Source organism: Schistosoma haematobium, chromosome 2 (assembly GCF_000699445.3).
Source record: "Schistosoma haematobium chromosome 2, whole genome shotgun sequence".
Lineage (NCBI taxonomy): Eukaryota > Metazoa > Platyhelminthes > Trematoda > Strigeidida > Schistosomatidae > Schistosoma > Schistosoma haematobium.
The window spans coordinates 27,990,448-28,018,418 of NC_067197.1; the positions used below are offsets into that span (position 1 = coordinate 27,990,448).

A 27,971-nucleotide genomic window follows, 5' to 3' on the forward strand; every position below is an offset into this window, starting at 1 on the left:
CAGTAACTCAATGATCTGAACCCATTTACATTAAATTGCGATAAATAAACAATGCTTATCACAATACACACTTATAGTTATGTAGTCCGTTACATATATTACGAGATCGATCACTTATGGATCTTCAATAATTTTAAAATCAATGAAACTTCTTGTTGTTTCAGTACATTTGTGACAACAGCTGGTAAGTTTTAACGTAAACCAGGTACAAATGAGTATTGCATCAGTATGACTTAGATCAAAAGCTAGCGACTTCATGAACTAATACTATGGTTTGGCCGCTTCTACCTTTTCTCTAACCTTTTACTGCGTTACCAAACATTGGTCATTGAGGTACCCGGACGGTTAGGCTACATATACATAATAGAAAAAGTATATTTGTCCTAATGAGAAGAGAATTAGATTTTTGACGTTTCGAGACCTAGTGTGAGCCACTTTAGAGAAAAAATAAACAAGTTGTTTACAAGTATGTCCTCATGGTTTGTTTATACATATGCGGTTCTAATCCACAATATGGGAAATCTCAATATTTTAAAGTAAACTAACACAATTTTAAATAGTACAAAGTACATAATGGAGAATGTTTTCTTAGTTTGGTCAAAATTAAAATAGGTCGGATCACGTTCATACTGTCACTTCAGTCAAGTCGTTTTTATTCTGTAGGTGATCTAGGTGTGAATTTGTTAGTTGGAAAGAAAATTGCAATATTTGTAATGTAGAAGAAAGGTTAGGAACATTTGTATGTTTGTTACTGGTGTGAAGTTCAAACATAAATGTGTGGATTTATTTGAACAAATGATCTACGCTAAATGGATTGTTTGGCCTTCTTTTGTATGAAGTGAATTATGGTTTACTAGGTATGGAAAATTTCAGGCATTTCAGTTTATTAATAATTGGAAAATCTTTTCGAATTATTTTGATATTAATGTTAATTTTATGGTTGTTAAAAATAACATATACTGCTATTGCTAATTTGATTTTTCATATCTACAGTATTATTTGCAGGTCCTTTCGTGTAGCTTACATGTTCTTTGGCACAATTCACAACTTTATGAGAAGACTCTTCAATATAGAATGGATCACAATCTATAAATCCTAGTCTGTATGGGAGTAATAGGGATTTCGATGCATCTGAAGATGATTAATAGAATGTCACTATATATATTCATACAGTGTAGCTATTACGTAACAAGGTTATACATATTTATATTTCTTTTATCATAAGCTTTCATTTCACCTATTGGCAATTGTTATACAATTTACCATTCTTAATTTATTTCCAATCTATTACTTACAGTCTCGTATACTCACAGCCACTTTTAGCTTGATCTTGTATAACTATTAATTTTCATTTTATAGTGTGATGCGGCCTGGTCTGCTTGTATGTAAACTACGTATGTCTGAAACTTATTATTCATACAGTAGTGGCGAATATTATGTTCTGGACTCGACGGCCAAGGCTAGGCGAAAATCTATTACATCGAAGATTGAAAAGGATTCATAGTTGATTCAAGACCGCTGGTACTGGTTGACGTGTCACTGGTTTAACACAGAGATCACATAATATCTTTGTTGTTCCGTTCGTATTATTTAAACTTGGATTAATTTTGATTTGGTTATTTATTTATTCTATGAAGTGGCTTACACTAAGTCACGAAACGTCAGAAAATCTAATTTTTCTACTCATTGATATATTACAAATATATCATTTATTTATAACAATCTACCCAATGCTCAATTTACTCAAAATTATCAAGTCAAACCTTGGCGATTTTGTCACGTGGTAACTGACAGGGGCAAAAATGATAACTTTTATTCGAATTCAAGCATCTCGAAGTGTTCTTCATTTTATGGAAATTGTTCATTGTGTAATCTTAGGATTCTTTTTGGTTTTTCTGTCGCGCCATGACGTTGTGAAATAATCAAAATACCAACTTATGATAGTTTATTCCATTTATTACTATTAAACCAAAGAACATTTTGTTTGTATATTGTGAATAATATATGTAGGAAAATTATTGAATTATAAGATGCTGATAACATTTTTGTTTTTCTTTAATTAACGTAATCTTTGATACCCGTCTAAAACAGTCTAGAACCAAAGAGATTTTTGGATGGAGTGGGAGCTTTCTAAATTGATAAATAAATTCCCAGTTCATATGAAAATTATTTTCAAAAGTGAACCCAGTGAACTAACAGTTTTAGACTGTTCAGATTAAAGGAATTGAAATGGAAAACCAGATCTTATGGTGAGAATATAATTAATAGATGACATTTGAGCGATGCTTAAGTGACCTTGGGAATACCCACCTAATTGCTAAGGTTAGAAGATGGTTATAAGTTGGTGGGAGGAATTAGGGTTTCGAGTTAGCTAAATAGAGTTTTCACCACGAAATGGCATACAACATAATGTGAAAATTCTATCTAACCATATGGACAAATACATCTCGCGCAAAAAGCTAACATGTACTATATTTAATTTCATAGGCTGGTCCATAGATTATAGTCTTGCCCATCTGTCATTTAGCCGTAAGCTTAGAAATTTAAATCGATATAATTATTTCAACTTGCCACATACACTCGATGCAAAACTCTTTTCGGAGTACTTAATCAATGTCACAGATTTCAAATAACTGAAATTCAGTGAAGAAACCGTCTTAGTTGCAGAGTGCAGGTATGTTTAAGATCTAATTATTTACTTCGGAAAACTAAATACTGTAAGAGAAAAAATGTTCAGGTATGTCAAAACGGTAAGAAATTATGTACAGAAATAGACATATCTATACATTTCATATACAGAAGTTAAAATCATTTGAGAGTTGGTTATTTGGCTGTTGTGACTTTTAGCTCGGCAAAACTATCACTTAACTTAATCGGAACACGACTTATACAATCTCAGCACTGTGCCACTCCAATGACGTATCGACCGGTATGTACAACCTAGCGTCCTTATTGATCTTTTTCCGCTTAGTCCTGCCAGTTCAGTCCAGAACACCAATACCAGCTCCCATTATACGAATCATTTATTTCAAACATACTTGGTTTATAAACGAGCCAAACAGAAAACAACACACCACAAAATCAGACCTAAAAGTGGCTGTGATTGTGGAAGATGGTAACTAATAAACTGGGCATAACTTAAGAACAGTTAATCGTATCATTATAGTTTATAGGTCAAAATGAAGCTTATAATAAGAGGAATATAAATATACATAATCTAGCTACCGAACAGTTATACAATCAATCTATATATATATATATATATATATATATATATATATATATATATATATATATATATATATATATATATATATATATATATATATATATATATATATATATATATATTAGTCCACTAATTGTTCTCAGAAGTTACTAATAAATAAAACTTCACTAGGAAATAACAGTGGTTATAGCGACTGACTTACTATCATCAATATCTCATTTGATAATATAAATTTTTCTAAGTCATTTGTGTCACAGATGATATATCGTATTGAATATTTCAGCAGATAATTAACATACCTCTTTGTGGATGCCAAACTTTCAATTAAATAATTTTATATTGGTTAACCTGAAATAAAAAATTACCATAAATATGTTACTAAAATTTAAAAACAAGTATCAACAATAATTTTCAAGAAAAATACAACAGGATCCAAAAGAAGGAGGCACTATTCTAATCAGTCACTGAATCCTAGTTTGATTAATTATGCTATAATATGTTATTTATATCAGCGTCATAGAGGAATGACTTTTTAATTACTAAAATGAAGAGAAGTAACATTCATTGATTGGTAATATACAATGATACGATGTCTCTTAGTGATGGCTAGTCACGAGATCTAATTACTAGTTGAAGCCTCTGAGTGATTTTAAATCAAATAAACCCTTGACCAGATGACTGATTTTTCGTGTAATAGCATGCTTATATTAATACCAAAAAGTAACCATGATGAAGCGTTACACGGGATTAGAGGAAATTAATTTGTGGGTCACTCACGTTTCAGTCAATTAGAAGTTTATTATTAGATTCGTGGGTGTCGTAACAGTCAGTGTTGTTTCAATGAATTTCAGACAGGGAAGAAAATAATTTCAATGTGACTGCTACAAAGTCTTAGTCCAGGGATTTTTTCGAATACCTCCGAAAACCTAACATAGACAGTAGTGTAAAACATTTGAATCATTTAAATCAGAGATGGAACAACCTTGCCAGTTGAAGCGAAAATGAATTTAGCCATTACATTAGATAGAAAATACTGAAATATTTTGAATCAATATACTGACATGTACTATCTAGCGAAACTAACCTGAGTACAATACCGCCACCAGTGTAATTCATCTCCATCCGTCAATTAGATAGGGATAGATAATAATTAGGAAGAATCCTTCTTATCGTATTATACAGTACAGACCCTAGATTTCTACCAGTTAGTTCACATTCGTACATAAAAACACCTGTTGACATCAAAGACGTGGAAAATTATTTTTCTTAGATTGAGAACTAGTTTTTCGATTAATCGTATAATTCAATCGATGTTATATGTTTGAAGAATATATTTAGGCCGTTGTCAGAATGCAGGTCAATTGGTTCCATTTAAAGAGTTATTTCATGCATTCAATTATGGGCAGACGATCATTCAAGAGCAGAAAGCAGATACAATATGAATTAGGGACACCAATCAACTCATTCTAATTAACATGGTTAGTAGTATACATATAAAATACACTGCGTGTAAAATATGATGATCAAGTTGAAATGTAAATAGATTGTAGATGACGTTAGGTATGTGAAGGTTGATAAAATCAGATATACACGTAGAGAATAGAATCGCATGGACGTCGTAAAGATTTTACATATGGCACTACGCCAGATCCAGATGGGTTTACTTATGAGGATATACTGCATAGAACGTAGTACACGAGCATGCAAATACTTCCAAAGGAAGTAACCTAAGACTAAACTGGAAAGTGGGTTATAGTGTTTATGAATAAAAGCGTCTGATCATGTCATTTCGGCCAGTTGTGTTCACTGAGAATAAAAGATTGATATTATTGTTAAGTGCCCATAAGGTTATTTTTTCAGGGAATTCTGTACTTTGGTAAGACTTTGTCTAGCTCCCAGTTTTATTCCGAAGTAGAAGTTCACAGTATACAATAAATCAAGATAGTAATTTTTGGTTAAATAATTAGTTGGACAAAACGCTGGAATTATTTAAATTTCAATCGCTGAGATTATTTCAAATATAATTTTCACATATAATGAATCGGAAAGTACGTTCTAAAACCAAGGACTCGCTGATAGAGAAAGCTTCACCCAGATACCTTCGTTTGTACTTATCCAGCACGTATAAGGAAGTCCACTGGCGAATGCTTTGTAAGTTTAGTACTGACATTCTGTCTAAGGGACTATCAACAAGATATTTGTTAAATATTCGCATCCCTTCTGTGTCCTCATTTCCGTGACATAAGTAAGAGGAATCAGCTTGTTTATGTCAGGGACTGAATTAATATGGTTATTAATGAAGAACCTACTTCGGGAAAATCAGAAAAGTTTCACAAATCAATTCCCCGTAAGATCGTTCGGTTTTCTTAGTAGCAGGGATAATAGGTAGATCGACTTACACTAATCCTTGCGATCTGTAGTGCTGTGTAGATCCGACTGCGTTTTGAGTAGATCAAAAGAAGATGTTGATATTACGTGCTCTGGTCGTGAATTGTAGCATTCACTACCAGATGGGAGAAATGGAACGCCAGAGGTAAAATATTTGGTGTAGGTCTTTTAACCTTCTTAGAATGTTCTCTCACATGGTTAGTCCTAGATGGAAGGAATATATTAATATAAAGATCATCGTTTAGTATACGGTAAATCAGTATTAAAACATTCTGCAACCTGTCGTTGCGGACGTATGCTGAGGCTTCTCAGTCGGTCTTCATAAGACAGGTCATTGAGATCATTTTCCATTCTGGTCCCTAGCAGTTAGACTCGTTTTAGTATGTCCGCTTCATACTTAAAAGAAGAGTCAGCTGCTTGAACCCTATATTCTGAATGTCGTGTATAATGTCTTAAACATTTCTTCGTCCAAGTAACGAAATTACTGGCGAAAAGGCCTTGGAACCCTAAAACCTTTGGTAGTGGTAGTCTTACAGTCGCTCAAATTTTTGAAGTCGTTGCTTACTGACTCCTAGATTTTTATAATCCATCACTCTTGGTTATGTTATGCCGCTCGTCGTTCAGTGATATGAATTGTCATCACTATTTATTTTCATCACTACAGTTGTTGGCAATGAATTTCAACAACCATCTATACATCTATACAGAAGCACTTAAATCAAGAAATAAAAGTACTTTTGAATAGTGAGACTCTTGTACCACAGCAATGTCTATCTCTCAACCTAAAAAGCAGTTACAGAATAATCGAACAGGGAACAAGCACGGAGGTAGCTGGCGTAACTTCGGAGACAGGCTAGACGGACAGAAAGTGCTTTGGACAGATAGCAGGTGGCACTTTTAGTAACATATAATGTTAAATACAAATACAATTCCAATCTGTTGAGACAGTTATATTATTCCTTGGGCACGAGATTATTTGATTTCAGCTCCAAATGTATATACCAATAGCATTGATGTTCTGCTCAAACCAAAGAGCGCAAGCTTTCAAGTTTGAAGCGTTACCTGAGGTCAGAATGTTTTGATACTTTTGTGGACATATAACATGTTTAGAAGTTTGTGTGATGATCTTGTCTCGATTATTGTGGACATTTATGAACAAAACAGCTTTTATGATCGTCATGTGAAAGCAAAAAAAATTATTGAATTTGAAGTTAATGGAATTTACGATAACCTACGTAAATTGAGTTGGTTTTATCACAATCTACGAGCCAAAACTATTTTTTATACGTTGAGGCCCAATGGATCTAAAGATATGGGTAGACTTCCATATTGTTCCTTCAATACATTAAAATTTGAGTTGCTACCTGGTTCTCTTCAAAGTTCCTACATTGAGTTCTTCAGATTATTTAGGAAAGACCCTATGCTTGTTGCAGAACTACTACATTATTACAAGTTCAATGCCCAAGTAGTCGAAAGTTTATTTAGTTCAGTGTCTTCAGCTATATGTACAAACCCTGTAAATCCTCCCAGTACCTTAGTTCAGCTTACAATTGCTCATTATTTACAGCAGTGCTTACATAATGTAAAGTGTGCAATGTATTCCAAGTCAGAGCTAATGCTCTTGGTGCATTTACTCGTCTTTGGTACTCCAGATGTCCTCTCATTCTTAAATTCTGTCTTACAAAATGTATTCCACAGGTTTACAAACAGTAGCTCCAATCTTTCAATTAATATGCTTGAATACGATAAAAATTCTGTTGGATTTGCCAGCAATGTTTCACAGGGTACTTTCACAGTTATACTTCTCAATATCATAATTAGTAGCTTGTCTGATAATATGCTACTATTTCCCCAGTCAATTCTTATCTTGCTGGGTAATATGCGTCGTATTTGGTCTACTGCCAACCTGTCACATAAAGAAGTTCTGCGTGCATGCGTGGAGTTTATTTTCAAAGACTTCATTGGATATGCTTTTGAAAAGCCCGCATTATACAACATCAACCTGAACCGCATATCGTCTCCTAGATTTTTCACATCTTTAAAGGAAACAATCGAGGTAAATTTTGTCGCGATTTTTCATGGTTTCCGTTTTAAATGTTCAAGCACTCAAACGAATATACGTAGAGATCAAATGTTACAAGCGACTAAAAATATACATATATTGATGCTAGTTTTTGAATGAACAGAGGTTCACATACTTATGTTCGAGCCATTCATTTCAGTATGTTCTCACTGTACTATCCTGCTGCCAAAATTAGAGTTGGAATCTGATCGTCTAAAAGTCAAAGTTTCATATTTTCATGTTCATTGCCTGTTCACACCATGAAATCCCATTTTTATTCAACAGTTTAACTATGGCGGCTAGGTAGTGTTGTCCCGGCTACTAATCCGTTATTTTAGTCAAAATATTGCATTGGGTTTCTGATGTGTTCTGCTATTGGCTGTTACTGATAACTTTCTTTTAGTGTATGGTCCCCCAAAATCCTCATGCAATATGTATTGTTTGTCCAGATATGTATTAATCGTTTTCATGTTTTTGGATGTTGTAGGCTTTCCAAATTATGCAAAATATTTTCAAGAAGTTTTATGGTTTATCCAATATGGAAGTACTTTGTGTTCAATCCTATTTTGTTGCTTTTAGGTTATTTCTTCCATAGTTATCGAGGGTGAGAATTACTCATTAACTACCAGTGTAATTAATCAGAACGATTCGGCAATTATCCATAATGAATGTACAAAAATAGAATATGACCAGCTTCAAGGATTTGCTCATTTTATACTTGGTGCTGCTGATTCTATGGCCTTCCCAAATAGTTTGTTTGAAAAATACTCCGAAAATTTGTTAGTTGGGAAAAATGAGCTTCAGCATCCTGAGTCAGATGACTGTATTTCAAAGGATTCATGTAATTGTGATGTCGTCTCAATAACCCCTAATGATTTGAATATTTTAGTAAGTATTTTGAACCCTATTCAGGACTGTTATTTCATGTAACCTGGGTATAATGTGTCAAATTTTGGCGTCATAATTTATTGCCGTCCTAGAAATATGCTAACTTTGACTACTTATTATTTGTTTAGTCTTCAGCCTCATGCTTCATTCATTCACACTTACAATTCGCCTAAAAATTTCATATATTCATCCTTTTTTCCCAAGGTTATTGCTAATGGAGTATTTTTTTAACCAACAGTTTCTGAACCAAGTGATGGTAGAGAATACTGATGATTTAACCTCGACTCTACAGTTTTGTTGTTTTATGTAATAAAATGCTTCATTTCGTACAGATTTGTACAACAAAGCAAATGTGACTAAAATTAGACATGACATATGACCGTTTGAAATTAAATAATATCAAAAGACTACGGGATATTCGTTAAATGTATGACCGTAAATGTTGAGCGTTATTTATTTTCGTTTTGACACCATCTCGAGCATTGAAAGCTTTCACCAGGTGAAGCGAAAGTTTTAGATTTCTTCAGAAAGCCTAAATCTCCCTATATATATAGTTGCTACCATTAAAGTAACTGCTCCTATGAATTTGTTCATCTTCTTGTGCAACTTGGATGAATGCATGTATGTGCCTGGTCCTACGTTGTGGATAACTGACTGATTGTTAAACTGTACTTGATGACAGTATTTAACCGTATATGTTAAGGGTCCACCTCTTAGCCGGTGTAGACCGACTTAGTTTGATCATCCAATTAAGTATTTACCGGTTAATAATGGCTGATCTCTGTAATACGTGGAATGTTTATCACGATTTAAGAGATATTTAGCGCACCAAAGCATGGGGACTACGCTCCAGCTGAATTGAGTTCAGGAGCACTCAGTGGAATGTTGATACATCAAACTGGCTGAAACAAAAAAGATAAACATAAGGGACACTTTGATCACCTTTCAGTAAATTGGCATCAAGCTATAAGCCGGAAATTCTCTACAAACACTTTCATTTACGGTGATGGTTTTGTAATGTTTGCTGGCGGCACCAACCTATCAAGTGATAGACCGTTGGACTGGGCCATGTAGATAGATAGATCGTGCGGTCCTCACGATCATTGCAACCAGTGGTTAGAGACTTCCGGCTGCTTGGGTCATTATCGTTCGCAATAGCGTTGGTGCATTCACTTTTTATCTTCCCATAGATTCCTAACTCCGAGATCTCCTAATACTTTCATGTCTATATTTAATCTTTTCCACTATTAATGATACTTTTAACACTTCTACTGTAGGATTTGTCTTGATTATTCTATATCTCTGCTAATATAGTGTGGCAACTTGAACAGATGGATATTTGTGGCAGGTTCTACGTTACATATAACCGGCTGAACATTCTTTGATCATTAAATTTATAATTAATAAATAGAGGAAATTTCACTCCTGTTTCTCAGACTTAATCTCATAATCACTATATGTCTTGGTTGTAGGTTGGGTGTATTCGTATATTCTTAAAAACAAAGTCGAACTCCCACCCATTCCTCAAAATAATTGATCGCTTACCGCATAATGTTCCGGGTGCTACTGTGGAAGTAGAACTATCTGTGGATAATGCTTCATTTGGAGAGGCATCAAGCTCAGGTATTTACTTCTGGGTCGATTTTTATGTTATTTGTTTGCTAAGTCATAAAGATACTATTCGATAGCGATTCTTGATATATTAGTTGGTAGGAGTTAGTCGGGGCAAAATCCGGCTCTACGTCTGTTGTTAGTTAGCACTCGTCAGCAAGGTGTACCAGCAATCTCGTGGGAACTGGTATTCCCTATTAGACTCGGACTACACTGTAAATTCATCTATATAATTTGATCAGCCGCCTATCTGTATTATGGCCGAAAGTGGAGAGAGTCCGCTCTCCCTCTCGAAATGCACTAACATGGCCACGTGCATACAACCACTGCCAGGGAAAACTTACCTGCTTCTTTCCCACGGCGAAGGTGTTGCTTACGAAATTGAGAGGACAAAAAGCTAGTCTCCGGCGCTTTAACCGGGTCGGTGGACACGGAGAGTCCACCTAGGAAGTTGAAAAACCCTGATTTCAGACCAATGGTGTATAAACCTATTGTTGGTTATCAGCTACCATGGGACTGCATCTCCTTACGTTGCTCCACTGCCTTGTGGATCAGACTTTTAGGTCGAAGGCTGCGAGTGTGGCCCCTAAGAAAACCGCCAGCTTCGGTTTGGGCACCCGGGCAGTATCACAGCCCTCACAAAAATCGAATGACTTATGTGGCGCATATGTATTTGGTGCCTCCTTGTACGAATGTTCATGTTTAAATAAATAAATAAACTCGTATTAAATAGGAAATTATATTAGCCACTATTGCTTCATGATGTTGTGGGATATCCAGATATTTCATCTCCACTTCTGATGTAGACTCATCTTTTATTGAGTAATTATTGTTATAACTATCTGGTCATCGTATATATAAGAGTAATGTTATTATGTATGTATCCTGTAACTACATGCTTAATTATATTTGATGGGTGTAATAAGTTTTTTTTGTCAGTTTGGGATGCCTTTCCTTATATTATTAGATGGAGCAAGGTAAAGAGAGGTAGGTGTTTTTAATTCATTGTTCAGTGGTTTCTGTGTTCGAGACATATTCATCCAGTTATTCAAATTATAATTCACCATGTGTTTTTGTTTCCAGTGAATGAACACAGTTATTTAAAAACTCACCCATTTGGGCACGTTTAAGTTTGTTTCGACGATCAGATGGGTTGTTAAATTGCTAGAAAGCAAGAAAAAAATATCTGCATAGATGTAGTATTAACCTCGTATACTTTTTGGATTAAAGTTCGATTAAGGAGATATTAAGGTGCAACAAATGTGTATGGTGAAAATCTTCATAGTATTTGAAAGGTTTGGTTGTGTAGATTTGGAATGTTTCACAAATCTGTATTGAAAGATGGTTATGGTGCCTCAACAGCGTGTTTCATGTGGTCATTTTAATCTGTGTTTGTGGCTTTTTTTAACCAGATAAAGATAACTTTGGAATAAGAGTGGATCTAACATGGGAATTTCGATGTATTTTACATTCTTTCAGATACGAACGTTATGTCTGTTGTTTTGGTCGATATATCAGAAAATAATACTACTAAAACTCTAACTCGAGAAATCAAAAGGTCGAACAGTAATACACCATCACCACAAAGGCGACGCAATCGTTCATTAAATCGTTTGTTTAATGGAAAACAGAACTTTTCTAGTCATTCTCAAGACACTCATATTGACAGTGCTGGAGTTGAAAATCCAAGTCTATCACGGAAAAACGTTAAATCCAATGATGAAAATTCAGAATTTGTCTATTTATTCAATCTATATTCATATCATTGCTCTCATCATCAAAAGATGCCTTCTGAAAATCAAAGCGGTCGGTCACGGAAATTAAGAATGGGTAAAAATAAAATTGATCATCCAGTGGACGAATCTACAAGTCCGCATTGCGATGATGCAAGTGTTACAACAAGTCATGCTTGCTCAAATGTAGTCAGAAAAGTTGTTACGAAGGACACCAGTCAAAGTGCCTGTTATTTTGTTCCTAGTGGTGTAAGTACTGGGTGTGATAAATCAAGTCATCCACGTTTTGACCAATATGATTCTATCAGCGAAATTCATGTCATTGGAAATGTCAAGTAAGTTACCCGTCTACTTACTTCTGAGCATATCCAAGGGAAGTTTATTTTCTCATTAAGACAATCCACTGCATAGAATTGAGGAGACCTAGCTACGCAGTCATTGTATTAAACTTCAGTGCGTATGCTTCATTCACTTGATGGTTGAACGAACATAATGTCAACGATTGAAGTCAAATTAAGATTTAATTAGCAATTAGTTCTTTAGCTCAAGCAACAGCGCACTGATTTGGTAACCCAGCTATACCTTTTAAAGCTCCCGTCGTTACTTCCAACACAAATATTTATCAAAATAGGTTGAAACTAGTGAAGAAGAGATTCCTCAAGATCCTAAAATCATTCAGTCAATCATATATGCATTGGTCCAAGTTGCCTTACCTCATTAGCATAACAAGATGAACATCAAATTCATAGAAGCGGTTACTTCAATGGTAATAATGTATAAAAAGAAGATTGCACATAAGGATATAATACAAGGAGAAAGAATTAATTCGTAGAAAAAAAGATATAAAGTGATTTTAATCTCGCGGTTTAAGGGGAGAAAAAGAGTGTATACACCTACGTCACTGATCGATTCTGAGCCATGTCACCCCGAGTTTTCAACCACTGGTTACGATAGTCACATGGACCCCAGCCAAGTAGTCCTAAAGTCAGTTAGAGAAAACACTACAGTTGTTCACTCACGCCTTAGGGGATCACTTTGCATCTGAATTATGTAAGTCCTAAACTTTCGGAAGGCCACAGAAGATTTAGGGAGTACACCCATTTCTTCTTGTTTGCCGTTTTGCTTTCAACATTTTGATTGCAATGTCCTTGACTGTTTATACCTCAGTTCAGCGTTTGGCTTAGTATACTGTATATTAAAATATAAATTCTGAGACTATGGAGTATGAAACTTAGTACCTACTCATTTTACTTTGTATCATTGTTGGTTGAAACGGTAATAAAACATGTTATTTTACTTTATAACTCCCTGCAGGAGGGGGGCTCGGCAGAGGAAGTTATTAGGAGTGTAATGCAAGTTCGACTGAAATTTATTCACCTCCACTAGTTTACTGTTATAACTAATTGTGTAGTTCAAACCAGGTTGTAACAATCTTCAACTACCGAAAATCGGAATACATGGTAACGATGATATTAATGCGTTTAGATTATTATGTGTCTATCATGAGATCACATTTATTTAGAGTTATTATACTGTTTAATTTTTTAGTACAGGAGATGGACAATGTAACTTATGTGAATCTCATTGTTCCCCACTGGGTGATGTTGCCAATAATTTAAGTAACGAAAAGCACTCGTCCATCAGCTTTTCTCACAATCACTTTTTGACTGGTCAGCGTTCCAGTGATGAAGCTACCTCACAAAACTCTGATCCAAGTGGGTGCACAAGTTTAGCTAGCAGTGCTTGTGCTCTTGGACAACGTTTAGAAACATCAGCACCTGTAAATGAATCACTACAAAATAAAAATGTGAGTGACTTACAGTTAAATCAAGGAACATCCCATCCTACTTCAGTCTCTGGTCCATCATTCAACTCATCATCATATATTTATTCATTTTCGCCACCAGCTTCCCCTAAACATGGTTGCAGCAATTCACGGAGTGATGTCAACGATCGCACAACACAATATGTGGCATGTAGTTCACTGTCGCGTGGGGTCGAAAAACGTACTCGATTTTCTATTTCAGTTCTGCCCAGTAGTACCTCAGGTAACTGATTTGCTTTCCATGTTTCACATTTTTTTTCCCCATAACTTTCCTTTTTTACGATATATTTACTTGTTTCTAGTCTTGGGTTTATTACATAATGTAACGTAAATATAAACCAGTCAATCAGTCAGTCATAATCAGTATAGAGCCTAGCATCAATACGCGTTTGCCCAAGATGCTAAACTACGTCAACACGATGAAATGGAATTAGCATAATGAATAACAAAGGGATATAAATAACTGTAGTAGCAATGTTAGTGATAAATACTGAACTGAAGAAGACGAAATGATTAGGTACATATGAATGAATACTGAAGCTCAAGATCTATGGGAAGTTGAAAAGTGAATGCTTCGACACTACTGTGATCGACTCTGATCCATATCGTCCATCGTCTTCAACCATTGATCACGGTTATCGCGCTTTTATAAATCAAGTACTAATTTATTTAGTGGGCTTCAAGCCACACTTTTCATGTTAGGGATAGCAATATTACTTGGGTTCCTCAAACAAATTAAGTACGTAGACACAGCTTTATAGTATTACGAGAATGGAGGTGTATTTTCATTTCTCATCTACTCTTATTAGTCAATTGTTAATTTCGAATTCTTTTGTTACTGTTACCTATACCATTTGCCAAAGCAGCTACTTCTTAAAGTGGCTTGTATTTTAAAACGATTTCTGAATCCACTTTGTTCTAGACTATTTATGTTGCGCAGTAGGAGCACTTTACAGTAATTGGAAAACAACAAGTAATAATTATATATTTACTATTCTACTTAAGTGTTAGAAGTGAACATAAGAATGTTAGTATGGCGGATTTGTAGATTATTGAACCTTCATAATTTACGTCAAGAATTGATCCCAATTAGACAATCGTTGAAAACCAGGAAACGCTAACTGACTTTTTTACCCTAGTATGGGACTCGTCAGCAGTGCACATCCATGACTTCACCGGGAATCGAAACCAGGACCTTGGGTCTCGCGCACAAGCACTTAACCTTTAGATCACTGTTTCTACATCCAATGGTATCCATGTTTGATCTCAATGAATTATCGATATTGCCTGACCATTTCCCATTGTATGTGATGAATAATTTTCTCACATCTGACGTAGTTGAACTCCGCTAGTCACGGCTTCTCATTAGAACTCCTGTAGTTGCATCTCTACGTTATTATTACCATAGGGGTGTGTGTGGAGATGGTTGGGTTTTCATAGTTTATATCGTAAGCAGATACTATATTTTGTCAGAATTCTTAGGATATGTACTGATGTATATTGGTAATCCCACTGCAGATAATTTAATAAAACCTCATTGTAAAGAACTTATCAACGATAATCTAACACTCGTGATTTATGTCCATAGGAAACACAAATTCGATCGAGACAGAAAAGGGGTTAAAATGTTTAGGCCTCATGGAACTAACTGATTAGGTTTACTTTCTCATTACATAGTTGAATTTTTAATACATTGATAATGATTATGCTTAAGAAAAGATCTAGGTCATCGTGCAGTTTTAACTAATGACCTCTGGGTCACTAACCGAACTCTCTTTCGATTATGTTGCTTGACTCATGCTGTCACCCATATTTTATTGCTTTTAACATCACAACCACTGTGTTTGTTTACTTGTATTTTAATTTGTTATCGTATTTCCAATGACACACTGAATGTATTCATACACAGAAAGCTTACACTTTGTTGTCCGCATGTGGATTTAATGAGTCTCTTAGTCAGTGGTTTGGTCTTTTATCTCTGTATTTGTTAAGGCAGGATAAAAAACAGAATGTATTTTGTTTATCACCCGTTGTAGTCAGTGTTTGAAAAATATATATACTTAGGTAACTAAATAGATCAAAAAATCGAGATCTCAAAGTCATCTTAAATATATGAAATCGAGTACTTGACGTTGGTATACTTTAAATAATGGAATTAATTATATATTTACTGCCAAAGGATAATTGAATCGCATCAGTGATGAAATCATTTAACATATCTCTTTTCTACATCTTTCCTTTTTTTGTTACGAAAGTTCGAGGATTTGAAAATTCGAGTCTTATACCTGACCATGGATTTATGGTTCAATCTAAAATATCAGAAACAAGGTGTGTTGATGAAAGGTCCTCTGTTCATCCTTCGGTTGTTAGATGTAATTCAATCGATCTATCTCAGTCTAGTTTAATCAACCATTCGAATTCATTAACCGAAAGAGAATACAAATTTGATGGACATAAATCGAATAAAATTTTACGTAGTGATGATAAACCTACAATTCAACCTCGGTGTTCTTCACTTACTTCTTTATGTGCATCTGCCGGAATCTCTTCACTTCCAGCTCATCGTGTACGTCGGCACTCGCAAAAACTTATTACAAGTACTTCCAATCAGGATACTGAAGGTCAAGGTGAGTCCCAAGGTTCGCAAATATAAATGCATATATAGTGTTGAGTTTTGAAAGGTTGCTGCTAATATATCAGTTACAGTTTCGAAAATAGTATCAATTAATTCATCTTGATTTATATCTTTGATAGCGTAGAAGTTTCACGTGAGCAATGTTAATCGTTATCGATAGCAAAAGTTGATATGAAATTAAACCATTTGATACAAAAATGTATCAATATTTACTCTGCGCAAAAATGTTATGGTCTCAGCATAATACGTCTGCACACCAAACTAACGATTTGCAACTCCGACTACAGTGACATTGAACAAGGTTGCTTCTCTTTTTTTTCCTTTCCCGCTAACCATGGATAGAAGTTCAAGACTGTCCAAAAGGATTATTTGACTGAATAAAAAGATGACGTTATTTACGTCAAAAGTTTTTTTCAATTCTTTATGAACTTCGGCCAGGGTGATAGGTGTAAAATTCATTCATTGTGACGTTTTAAGGTCAATATCATGTATATCAATTCAATGTAAACTTCGTTCAATATGACAAGTGTGGACTTTCATTCAGTTTGACACATATATTCCCTTTATCGATTACGTGTATTCTTACCGTAACTCTATGTGTTTTCCGCTATATATGCTATTATTGTACGTCGAAATTAGTACATATTTTGGCCTAATCACAACGTGATTTTGAACTTTTTTAGAGACGCGCTTTTGGAAAATCAATAGATTTTAATTGCGCTAGTCTTTCGTGTTCTTATTTTACGTTGTGGGGATCGCAATGGTTCCTGATTGACAAGTATAAGCAGTAGGACCGCTGACAAAACAAAGTCGATATGTACATAACGGCAACGACGACACATTTCAGACAATATTAATAAATTGTATTTCTTTTTTATTATTTATAAATAGGTACTCCTAGCTTCTCAGCGGATAGTGCATCAAGTGACAGTGACAGTGATAGCGGTTTAATAGGAGCGGCAGTTTCTCAGCATAGTACTGCTTCTTCTTCATGTCATCTAAATTCATCATTCATACAGTCATACCAAAATTCACATGATCATAATGATGTTAGAGAAGTTGATGAACAGTCTAGTTTATTAACATGTTCATCATGTGGAGTACGTTTAGGTGAAGATGTTATTCCGGATCCCATTCCTGAAAATGCTGAATCTCAAGATGTTGATATTAATAGTGATCAAATTGAAACACAAGTTGATGAACAGTCTAGTTATCCAAGAGATGAAGAAGATGCTCTTTCTGACCTACCTCTTTCATCAGCAAATATATCTGGTCGTGTGACACCGCTATCTCTAACTAGTACAACGTCTCGTGGGGGCCAGTTGGCTCAACCAATTATCCATGGTACGGAAAATAATTATCGTGTATCAGGGATGTTTTCTCAATCTGGCCTTATCCTTCCTACTGGAACAACATTGCCATCGAACACAACTCATTTAGGACTCACTAGATGTGGCCCTAATGAATTTCCGTCAACAATGTTTCAAAGACATTGCACACCAGACGTTACCGAAAAGTTTAATAAATTTGACTTACCTCCGAATCGAATGACAGAGAGTAAGCTTTTTTTGTGTGTGTTTAAATGTATGCATTATTTGTTTAGGAATCCATTTTATCGTTACAGAATTAAATTACACTTCTCACCTCTTCATAAGTTCTTTAACTAAGTTGCTGTAGTTTAGGAAGAAGCGTCTTCAAAGGTAGAAACTTTGACTTATGGAATTGTTTAGGTTGAGAGTGAGAAAAATTACTTGCTTGTAATTTTGAATTACAGGTTCGTTTTATCTAAGTTTTAATTCACCGAACCTTGGGTTCACAATCAATGATTCATTGATAATCTGTTAGTTTCTACAACGTAAAAACTTTTATTAGATCGGTCAATAAGTTAGAATAAAGTAGCTTTTCACTTCTCTCTAGTTTTCCTTGGTTCCTGTAATATTATTAGTTTGTTACAATTTATATCTCCAAACATTTTTTCGCTCAATCCACATTTCTTCGATTAAAGATAATTCAGTCGTTGGAATTCCATTGTCATTTTGTTAAGTAACAGATAGTCGTGGCACTTCACCACATGGATAAGGATCGTTCATATTGGCGCAGGTATATTCATTGTTTTTCTTTCCTTGGATGTTGGGTTTCTAAGTTATTTTATATATCTGTTCGTTTCTTGAATCATCTCTTATGCTCAATCTTTTCTATTATTACCAATACTTTTGCTATCAATACTACTCTGGAATTTGCTTTGACAATTTCTTATTTCTATTCTTATGGAATGTGACAACATGAAACCGATGCACAGATATCTGCTTGGTTCTACGTTGAGTGTAACTTAACTTATCGTATAACACCACACAAAGGAATGTTGTTTCACTGATAGCCCAGTAGTTAAGGCGTCCAACCTTCTTCCACTGAGTCTTGGGTTCGAACCCCGCCCCGCCTACGTCGCTTTAAACATCCGGGTAACAATTAATTAGACCTCATACTTAAAGTGTGGGTTATATATGAGTACCCCAAATGCCCTGGTACGGCCGAGAGTGGGGAGAGTCTGCTCGAAATGCTCTAATATGGCCACGTGTATACAACCACTGCCGGGGAAGCCTTACCTGCTTCCTTCCCACGGTGGGGGTGCTGTTTACGAAATTGAGAGGACGAAAAGCAAATGTCTGGCGCTTTAACTGGGTTAGTGGACATGGAGAGTCCACCTAAGAAGTTGGAAAACTCCGATTACAAACCAATGGTGCACATGGGCTCCAATATCCTGAAGGAGCAAATGGCGTATGAACCAATTGTTAGTCACTGGCTACCATGGGACTGCATCTTTTTACGTAGCTCCACTGCCTTGTGGATCAGATCTTTAGGTCGAAGGCTGCGAGTGTGGCCCCCTAAGAAAACCGCCAGCTTCGGTTTGGGCACCCGGGCAGTATCACAGCCCTCACAAAAATCGAATGACTTATGTGGCGCATATGTATTTGGTGCCTCCTTGTACCAATTTTTATGTGTTTAAATAAATAACCTGGTGAATGAGTTAATATAAATTTCGGTTTCACAGGTATGTCAATACTCAAATATGCACCAGTCGAAACTATTACTTTGTAGAAAGAGCTTTCTATGCTGTTTATTTATTTGCTTATTTAAACACATACATATTGGTACAAGGAGGCACCGAATTCGTACTAACCACACTTAATCAAAATCTGAGTTATTCTACCGTATCTGATAAGCTTGTTGTAATTAGTTTGGTGATTTTACTGGTATCCGACGTTATTCGAATGGAATATAAAAATATATATATTTACATTTTTCCCGTATTCTCAGTGATAAAACAAACATAATATTTTATGAGTAAAGTTATCATATTGTCCTTTATCACACCATGTTAACTGATGTTTTCATTAGTGGGATTTATGGTTAATGTATTTCACATGTTTAGATGAAACCAGATCTACTGTGAGTGACACATGGTCTACTGATGTACTTCCATCGGATACAGAATATACTGATCTTGGTCAAGAATTTTCAAATTCGCAATCCAGTTTAAATCCAGATGCAGCTACTAGACGTCTTTCTAGTCACAGTGCGGCACGCGTCTCTCATCGGCGTGGTCATCGTCATCATCATAGAAGGGCACCTATGTCAGAGTCGTTGATCACTGAATCTTCTGAGAATAATAACTTTCGATCAATAAATGTTCCTTCGGAGTCGGATAACAGGGAAATCCAGTCAAGAGTTCACTCCAGCTCCCCATTGAATGATGTAATAAATACAGAAGAAAACGAAAGTAATTTGCATGCCCTTAATGATTCTATCCAGCCTATAATTATGAGGAGTCTTCCGGCTACTTCTCAGTGTCAGGTAATTAATCTGTATCTGATATACTACTTTATTAGTCCTTATTTAATTTGATTCTAAATTATTTTCAGTTTTATATGACGAACTCTCATTTAGTACTATTTGTGGGCATGTTATGTTAGTGCATAACCACTATTCAGTTAACTTAATTCATCTTTAAGGCAAATAACATGCAACCAATGAACAGAATTTTCTTGGAAGAGAATGTAAACGCCTAATACAATACTGAATTAAATCTTTAAATACTATAACCAGTTTTATTGATCCCATCATTTAAAAACAATCAGTATTCCACAATTTAAACAATACTGCTTTGAAATCATACATGGTAATTTTTTTTAATCATATAGGATAGTCTTAACGGATTATCACAACCTATCAATTCTAATCAGTCAAATCATTGTTCTGTATCATTGGATTCTACAGTAAACTCTAATCACCATACTTCATCTGTAATGTCCACTAAAATGGATAACTCATTTAACACTGGTGAAAAAGTCAATGGTGAGCTTAGATCATCTACAGATGATGGACGGCGTAATTTGAATACATATCGTCTCCATGGTGGTGCACATACTTTAAAAGAGAGTTTTTCACGTCTAATGGGAAAATTAGGTATGTGTAAAAATTTGTATTTATAATTTTGTGGAAAATGTATGTTTTTAAAACGGTAATGTCAATCATCCATTATAGTGTTTTCCACTAAGGCAATAGTCGGTCAGTCAGTAACAACGTAGAACTTCGTACGTACGTACGTACATCAGTTCGAATTGCCATACCACAATCGCACACAGATACAATTGTCGATTAAAATCCCGTAGTGGTAGATGTAGTAAGAGTATAAGCAGTAATCGGAAAGATTAGGGTTTGAAAATGTTATTTAAATAGTATAATACAGTGAAATAAATTTGAGAGGAGAAAAAAAAGAGACAAGGAGGAATAAGGAGATCAAAATTTGGGAGAACACAAAGAGTTAACGCACCTGCGCCATTGCAAACGATTTTGAGCCATGTCATTCAGGGTCACTAACCATCGGTTGCTATCATCTCGCGGTCCCCAACCAGGTAGTCTACACCTACCAACATGACTCAGTCCACTTGTCAGTGACTTCATGGACTTGTGCCATGTTTTGGTTTGGCCACCTCTAGCTTTCTTCCAACCTACTCCTATACCACTGAACATCGCACGTCGAGGCAGTCGGTCGTTAGGCGTACGTAACACGTGTCCCAGCCATCTCAACTGATGAAGTTTCACTACTTCATCAATGGATTTGCCATCCTTACCTAGTACCCGTTTCCTAACAACTGCGTTACTTACTCGATGGTCCCAGGATATACGAGCAATGTTTCGAAGACACCTATGATCAAATACTAGTAACCTACGAATATCTTCTACTCTTACCTGCCATGCTTCACTGCCATAAAGTAGGACGGAACGAACTGCTGCGCAGTAAACCCATCCTTTGGTTGATAGATGGATATCTCGCCTACTTCACAAATGACGCAAGTTGGCAAAAGCTAGTCGAGCCTTCTGTATGCGTGCTGAGATTTCGTCACACACCAGACCACAAGGGCTGATGAGACAATAGCATCAAATAAAAGCGGTTAATAAACGGGTCGAATTTCATCCCGATATTATTTCCAAAAATCTGATGGAGGGTAATTAAAATTACTAGACCTGGTAAGGGTGTATCCGAGCTACTGTATCATTAGTACGCAATAATGGCAAATCTCTTCTCTCAGCTTTATAATTGGCCGTTCAAGGTCATTGAATGTGATTGTTATTCTGTCTTCATCGGTTTAGATATGTTGGTACTACTTTATTGGTTCAGAAACGACTACATTTCGTTAATCATATTTGAGTTGTCACTAGTGCTTTAGGAAGTTGTTACAATGAGTTTAAGATTGGTTACTTGGGTATTTGATTACTTTTAATACATAGAGTACTTATACGTACTAATTGCTTAGAGGACCTCAGACTCTAAAACTCTTTATTAGTGATACAAATAATCTTATCACCTTTTGCTTTCATCCGGGATTTAATTGTTAAGAATTGGGAAAGTATAGAGATAAGCTAGGGAGCCAATGTTTCAAGCGTTTTGTGTATCGAGCTTATTATTTTGTACAATCGACACATCAAATAATTTTTTAGATTTCTATTTAGCGTAATAATCACATCCATTCTAATTTACAGTTAGACAATAGGTATTTATTTACAGCTTGTATTCAGATCCTTTAACTGCTAAGTTTGTCTTTAATTGAGCAAATATACGTGATAGCTTGGTGTATCATATGCATGACATGTTAAACAGTTTGTGAAGTCTTAATCGAATATCCTTTTTCTTTAAAATGGAGTTTGTTCTTTTATTTCCAGATCTTATGGCACGACGCCCACGGATATCAGGTAATTCAAGTATTGACAAACATCGCCATACATCAACTTCTCAATACAACGAATCCCAGTCTAATCTTGTATGTTAACTATGATAATAAAATTTGTTACTACTAATATTTTGTAGTTGTTTATGTATATATGTTTTCGATGATAATTCAATAATCATCTGTTTATTTCAATCCTTGTCTCTATTTTCCCATTGACAGCATACGTTAAGGTATATATATACTCTCGCTTCTATGTAGGTTACTGTTGTTTCATTCATAACTTACAAGATTTTAGGAATAATAATGTCAAACATCCTTTAGTAACCAACTTTTTTAATGTCCATTTTTAATAGTCAATTATCTGCGCACTGTATATCATATAGAAATGTCATCCGCCAAATGAAGCTAGAAACTGTTCGCATACTTAATTGCGTAATAAGTGCTTATTGTAATAGTTCATTAATTATGATTAGTGAAATGTTTTCATTCTCTATGCAGTACGAATGTTTTATCCCCTAGAAATTATTTGTTATTGCTATAGTTTATTTCAACATTATTATTATTATTATTATTATTATTATTATTATTATTATTTATTATTATTATTATGATGTAAAGACTATATTGCGGAACTTCACCGATTATATAACCACTAGGAAACGTATTATACATAAATAGTTATGATCTACCTTGATTCTCTACAACGGTTAATTTGGGTGCTCAATATCCTAAAGATTATACCGATGCACACTCGCCCTATGCATAAACCCAGTTACTCGAGTCCAAAAACGAAGAATAAGAAAGTTTTATTATTGAGTTAAACCAATTTACATGTAAATATTCTCATCTACATAAACATGTGTCTATCCTTAGGAAATTAAGCTTATCAGTGATTAATATCCTATTCCATGAAAAATAAAACCATTCTGTAGCCAATCACATGCCCTTTTCTTTTGCCGATTTCTGATTGGGGCAACGTATTAACGTCCCCCTACTCATTTCTCTATTTCCGATTAGCCCACTGTATCAGTTATCAAATGAAAACATGAGATACAAGTTATAAAGCTAACGACTATTGGTGTATAGCATACTAGTAAGTACGGTTTTCAACATATTCGTAATTGATGATTGGAAAGATCAGATAACAGCTCAAGGTCTATAATAATGGTATAGTTGCATTTATTCTTTATATTCCTAAATCTTCAGTTTAATAGTATGTTACTTATCTTTCATTGAATTACTAGTCATCTTACGAAATACTGGTAGCTTGATAATCAAAATCATAATACAATAAATTTTCTATCAGAGAATGAAACTTACAGACTTGTTGTTCTTACTACTTAAACTAAGTTGATGTTCAAATCGATGATCCACTGATCAAAAGATTATCGAACCAAATGACTTATTCTTTCCAGTTGTTGTTGTGGTTCCTCTCTTATTAATCAGGTTATGGTTTAAGTTTCAATAGACTGACCTAATTATTTCAAACAAGTTATAAGCTGAAACACATTGTTTTGTTCAAAATAGCCTGTTTTTTTTTAATTTTATTGTGAACTTCTTTATGTAGTAGTTTCTGCTATCGTAAATGAAATTAATATCAACTAATCTTTCTTTGAAAATTGTCAGTAATGTATAATACCTAATCATAAATATTATCAACGGGATTCAGTCATATTTAAAGCAGTTCGGATAGGTAGGTGAGTAAAGTACAAAAAACTTTTAGTTATTTCATTCTCTGTAAGTCTTAGTCGGTATTGCATAATTAGCGTAAGATCTGGCATACATATGCCTTAACCTAGATTCCTACATCACGTCAACGTAGCGAGATAAAACTAACAAGATGGATATCAAATTAAGGCCTATAATTATGAAAAGACTAGATTCAAAAAACGAATGAACTAAGAGATTAAAAGTAAATCTAGGGTCAAGGTAAAGTATGAATAACTCCGCTTTACTGTGTCTTCAATCACTTCTTTTGATTTTTACACTCTATTTCCCCTCACATTATGAGATTAAAATCGCTTCATATCCTTCTACGAACTAATTCTTTCTTTCTGTACTATATCCTTACATAAAGTCTTTCCTTTATATATTACACCATTGAGTTAACTGCTTCTATGAATCCGGTGTTCGTCTTGCTGTGATAATGAAGTATGGCAACTTGGTCCGCTGCATATGTGTGTCTGGTTCTACGTTGTAACTGATTGACTGATATAGATTTCAGTCAGGATATATGCATCATCTAGTTCATTTTAACAATCAGCAACTATACGAACTAGTGACATGTCTTTATTTTATTGTTTTAAGCTCACTTCCAGTTTATTTCTTCATCATTAGCGTTACATGTCAAGATAAGCAATAGCTGGATATACATCGATAAGGTTTTATGACATAATTATCAATTACCTATCTTTACCTAGTATGTTATATAATACTAGGATTTTCTCCCTGGAATCTATCAATTGTATTATCTATTTTGTTGGGAAGTTCAAAAATACTTTTTCTGTTAAAAGAAAAAAAACTGTTCATGTAAGATTAGAATTTCATGATTGTCTTATTGTTATATTTTACACTGGTTATAATTAATGATTATTCAACAGTTATAGTAAATTGAATAAAAATAACGTAGAAATTAAATAATGCTGTAGTGAAGGAGAACACAGGTGAGGACAACTGAATTATATTTAGCACAAAATTACAGTTACCATACTATAATACTTAATTTGCAAAATGTTCAATAATTGTCTCGAACTTCATTATTCTTGCATTCCGATACTAATTGCTTTCTATTCCCGCTCTTCCTTTCTTGATCTTCCCCGTCTTCTGCTGCCAGACATTACATTCCTAACTCGCGTCATATACTACTTATATCACTATAAGTAGCACGCACCACAGTACTTCTTATCATGTTAATTAGATAAAACTTGGTTTTTAATCAAAAATAAACTGTCTATGTTAAATATGTATCATCATGCATTTTTCTAAATGAGAAAAGAAAAATTGTAGAAAATTATGTTAATTAAACATGTTGTATATAACATGTTTGTTTGTGATCTTTCTAGTCTTTTATATGTCATATATTTGCATGAGTTTGATCAACATTTATTCATATTAGATTTTCTCAATAAATAACACTAAGTTGCACTATAAAAATCTATTAGTCAAATGAAAGTGTGTATAGTTTATCAATATCAATATATATATATATATATATATATATATATATATATATATATATATATATATATATCAGGATAGTCAGTAGTTAATGATTTTTATTTTAGCTTTTCTTTACTTGGTTTGGTTGACAAATATAAACAGTTAGTGTTCTTGTTGCATTTGGAATGATACAATAAAAGATTGAGTTTCTTGTTTCAATATCTGTTGTAACGCGGATGTATATTTTTGTGTTCCCGGTTATAATAAATTATAGGATAGTACTACAACGGCATACACTAAACATTTATAAACTGGATCACATTATACTTAAATGTAAAGTTCACAACCAACAACTCAGTGTCAGATAATAGGCCTGTTATAACTTGAAAAAGCTGATTTTTCTTGATACAACCGCGTATAACTGAGCACTAGAACACCAAACCCTTCCAAGTCGCAATAAGAAGACAGAAGACTAACGAAAGGAATATTATTCCAAACAGTGTCAAACATAGTACAAAATTGTCAGGTATTTATAGTTTTTAGTGAGAACGAAATCATCATTACAGTCTTCCAATCCGCGTACAGGGGGTTATTAGCATTATCCAATGGGGAAGCTACACGTTGGAATTCTAGAACATTCTTCCGAAAGGTGATTGGATGGAACGTCTTCGGCTCCTTATGAGCCTCTTACAGCTTCCTCGAGTTCACCGGTGGTCCGTCGTCACACCTCCCCCCTTTAAAGTCCGTTGTGTAAGATTTTTTTCTTGGATCCACCTGAAGCTTGGGTGTCGCATTCCTCTTGCGGTTCATTACTCCCGAGGGTTGTACAGCTTTCTCTCTGCGTCGTTTGTCTTTTCGATATTCGCGCTCATGATGGTTCTTCTGAGATGAATCTACGAGCAGTTGAAATGGAAGCCGGTTTTCTGTGACCACTGTACTATCATTTCTTTGCATTTGATTTATATGTCTTATGCATTTCCCGACATCTTTCCGGACTAGGTACAGTACATTTCCGATTCGACGTTCTATGACACCTGGTTCCCACTTCCTATTACCTTGATACGATCTGACAAGTACCTTTTCACCCACCTGGAAGCTACGATTGACCTTACGATTTTCATTCGTGGGTTTATTTGTCTTTCTGGGCGGCAACATACTGTTAAAAACTGTCCGGATTTTCCTTCCGAACATACACTCGGCCGGAGACTTTCCTTCTGGTACTGCCGGATTAGGGGTAACTCTGTAAGACATCAAGAACTTATTAATCACTTGTTCCGGGACACCCTCACCTCCCCCTTTGACCAGAGCTCTTTTAATTGTATCCACGAATCTTTTTGCCTGGCCATTCGACTGAGGATGGTATGGAGGAGATTGTAGATGCAATATGCCATTCTCGTTGCAGAAGCGTTTGAAGGCGGATGACATAAACTGAGTACCATTGTCGGTCACTAAGATCTCTGGAACCCCAAAACAGGCAAACAATCCTGACAATCTTCTTATGGTACTCTCTGAAGTCGTATTCGGCATGTCATATACTTCCGGCCATTTTGTGAAAGCATCTACAACAACTAAGTAATTCCTGCCTTGTATCGGTCCGGCGAAATCAGCATGTATTCTTTGCCAAGGCCCGTCCGGTTTAGGCCATGGTTGTGGCTCAACTCTCGTTGGATTCTTTGCAGCCTCTTGACAGGACCAACAGCTGCGACATTTTTGCTCTATCTCATGGTCCATTGACGGCCAGTATGCATAGCTACGAGCTAGTGACTTCATTTTACTTATCCCCGGATGCCCGCTGTGGAACTGTTTAATGACTTGGTGTCGAAGATTTCTGGGTATAACGATACGATGGCCAAACATTATACATGAATCGACAACTGTTAATGACTCTCGTCGACGAAAGTATTGTAAGAGTTCTCCGTGTAATCTAGATGAAGGCCATTTATTGAGTATGCAATGGCGAACAATCTTTAATACATTATCCTTCTTGCTGGCCTCTTTAATGGCTTCAAATATGACCGGGAGTCCGGAAACTGCGTCTGACAATATTTTGTGAACCTCGGCCTCGACATCTATAGCAGCTATAAGCACATCTTCTTCTTGTTTTTCATGCAGACCAATCAATCTTGAGAGTGCATCTGCCTGTCCGAAATCCGTTGTTGGTTGATAATTTATCTTGAAATCATAACCCAGCAGTGTGGTAGCCCATCTCTG

At 35.1% G+C, this 27,971-nt stretch overlaps 1 protein-coding gene across 2 annotated transcripts in view; it reads left to right on the forward strand.

Annotated features, from left to right (window-relative positions):
* Positions 1-6,640: 6,640 nt before the first annotated feature.
* The window catches only part of MS3_00006630 (uncharacterized protein), a gene marked incomplete at its 3' end in the record, with an annotated part of 37,829 nt that continues 16,498 nt past the window's right edge, over positions 6,641-27,971 (forward strand). The window contains exons 1-10 of one of the 2 annotated variants that reach the window (XM_051214799.1): positions 6,641-7,673; positions 8,259-8,567; positions 10,040-10,190; positions 11,658-12,246; positions 13,460-13,959; positions 15,992-16,363; positions 17,263-17,928; positions 19,802-20,223; positions 20,571-20,835; positions 22,594-22,691. In XM_051214799.1, coding sequence (XP_051067988.1) covers positions 6,720-7,673; positions 8,259-8,567; positions 10,040-10,190; positions 11,658-12,246; positions 13,460-13,959; positions 15,992-16,363; positions 17,263-17,928; positions 19,802-20,223; positions 20,571-20,835; positions 22,594-22,691 — 4,326 coding nt within the window. In that variant the 5' untranslated portion in view covers positions 6,641-6,719. Of the gene's footprint in view, positions 7,674-8,258; positions 8,568-10,039; positions 10,191-11,657; positions 12,247-13,459; positions 13,960-15,991; positions 16,364-17,262; positions 17,929-19,801; positions 20,224-20,570; positions 20,836-22,593; positions 22,692-25,858; positions 26,410-27,971 lie in introns of those variants that run through there. The other variant, XM_051214800.1, reaches the window with a different exon arrangement.